We start from the raw sequence: 1790 nt of genomic DNA on the forward strand, positions 1-1790 counted from the left end.
TGAAGGTGTAATTGAGACATGACAGTTGCAATTTGAAGAGGGTTCATTTTTGTTAACTTAAAAAATATAATAAATTATGGAAAGGGGGCAAAAGAAAAAATAAAAAAATAAGAAATGAAATTCAGTCCAGACATTTTAGCAATTCGAGAAAACATCAATTGTCAGTTGTGCCTATGACAATCTTGGTTGGCTCGACTCCGACTCCAGATGTGGTTATAGGCCTTCAGGCCGCGCTTTTATTCTCAGTAATATATAAATAATAGTAAAAAATATAATCCTATCTCTCTATACATTTTTAAGCCGCGCAACGTGAAATAACAATGACAAGTATCAATGAACTCACAGTGGAACAGATACAAGAATTACTCGAACTTAGCCAACGACTCAAAGAACGAGAAGAACGGGCCGACAGAGATACTCGCCCTTCACTCCCAGAAGAAATTTACGACGAATTGGAGCAAACTCCCAATTCTGAACTCAAGAACAAGCTCAAACGCTTTGCTATAGACACAATCAAATATGAAGGTGGAAAGTGGACAAAATCAGGGGCGATCAACAACATGTTTGGCCCCGAACTTATAAAATTCAACGTGGATGCGACACAGACTGTGGCGGCCATCCACAAAGGCGCAGATAGACTACGAACAGCGTCAAGGGCAGCAGCTGAAATGTACAGCGATGTCCAATGGATTATCAATGAAGGAGGAATTGAACAAGACATGCAACACATCCTGGAAAAAGTTAAACGTCTTACAATCTATGGCTTTGCTACCAGCAAAGAATTGGATGGAGACGCAAAAGAACTTACAACAAAAGCACTTCGACTCCCAACCTCTGTCCGATACCTTGAAGACACAGAGGAAGATGACAAGGAATTGGTCTTCTCTCCCGAAATTGTGGAAAAGATCCAGCAAGCTCGATATGAAGACTCTCTCCTCAAGAGTGCAACAAATAAGTCTTTTGGAGGATATGGATTTAAGCCAAGAGGCCAACATAGAGGTGGTTACAAAAACGAAGGACACCGAGGAGGTTCTTTTTTTGGATGAGCCAGGGGACGTGGAGGAAGACAGCCATTCACCCCCAATCAACAACCAGCCCAGAACAACTACCCAAGTACCGAGAAATCCAGTACCGACAACCAATAAGGTCTTCGACCCTAAAAAATTACAAAAATCATCAAAAACAACAGATAATTCAAAAACCACAAAAACAGCAAATAAATATGAAAACACAAAAACACCAAAACCAACATTACACCATCTCACAAGATGGTATAGCACCAGGAGGTCGCCTCCATCACTTTCTGGACAACTGGAAACAACAGACAACTCATCAATGGCCGTTGTCAGTTATAGGGCAGGGTAACAAATTACAATTCCAGGCCAACCCAGTCCCATGGAAATTGAAACCAATCCAATTATCTCCCATCGATCAACAAGCAGTCGACAATTCAGTAGAAAAATTCAAGATAGCTCAAGTGATAAAGAGATCGCCCAGCCAAGATCAGAGCGTCTTATCCCAGTTCTTTACGATAAAAGAACCGAACAAAATCCGACCAATTCTAGATTGTCGTATAATCAACCAATATCTTCAATGCCAACATTTCAAGATGGAAGGAGTACCTGCCCTCAGAGAAATTCTAGAGGATGGCGATTATATGGTAGAAATAGATTTGAAGGATGCAGATGTTGTAGTGCCAATAAATCAAGAATATCAAAAATACCTCACATTTCTTCATCAAGGTACAGTCTACCAATATCAATCCCTCCCTTTTGGATTGAGTGTGGCCC

General features: G+C 40.7%; 1 protein-coding gene across 1 annotated transcript; it reads left to right on the forward strand.

Moving 5' to 3' along the window:
* Window positions 1-320: 320 nt before the first annotated feature.
* EV154DRAFT_427421 (uncharacterized protein) lies at window positions 321-1046 on the forward strand (the record flags this gene model as incomplete). The annotated part of the gene is made up of 1 exon (XM_051596357.1): window positions 321-1046. The coding sequence occupies one exon, from the start codon at window positions 321-323 to the stop codon at window positions 1044-1046; it is 726 nt and encodes a 241-aa protein (XP_051453829.1).
* Window positions 1047-1790: the final 744 nt, after the last annotated feature.

Source organism: Mucor mucedo (assembly GCF_025094135.1).
Source record: "Mucor mucedo strain NRRL 3635 chromosome Unknown EV154scaffold_107, whole genome shotgun sequence".
In the NCBI taxonomy this organism is placed as follows: Eukaryota; Fungi; Mucoromycota; class Mucoromycetes; order Mucorales; family Mucoraceae; genus Mucor; species Mucor mucedo.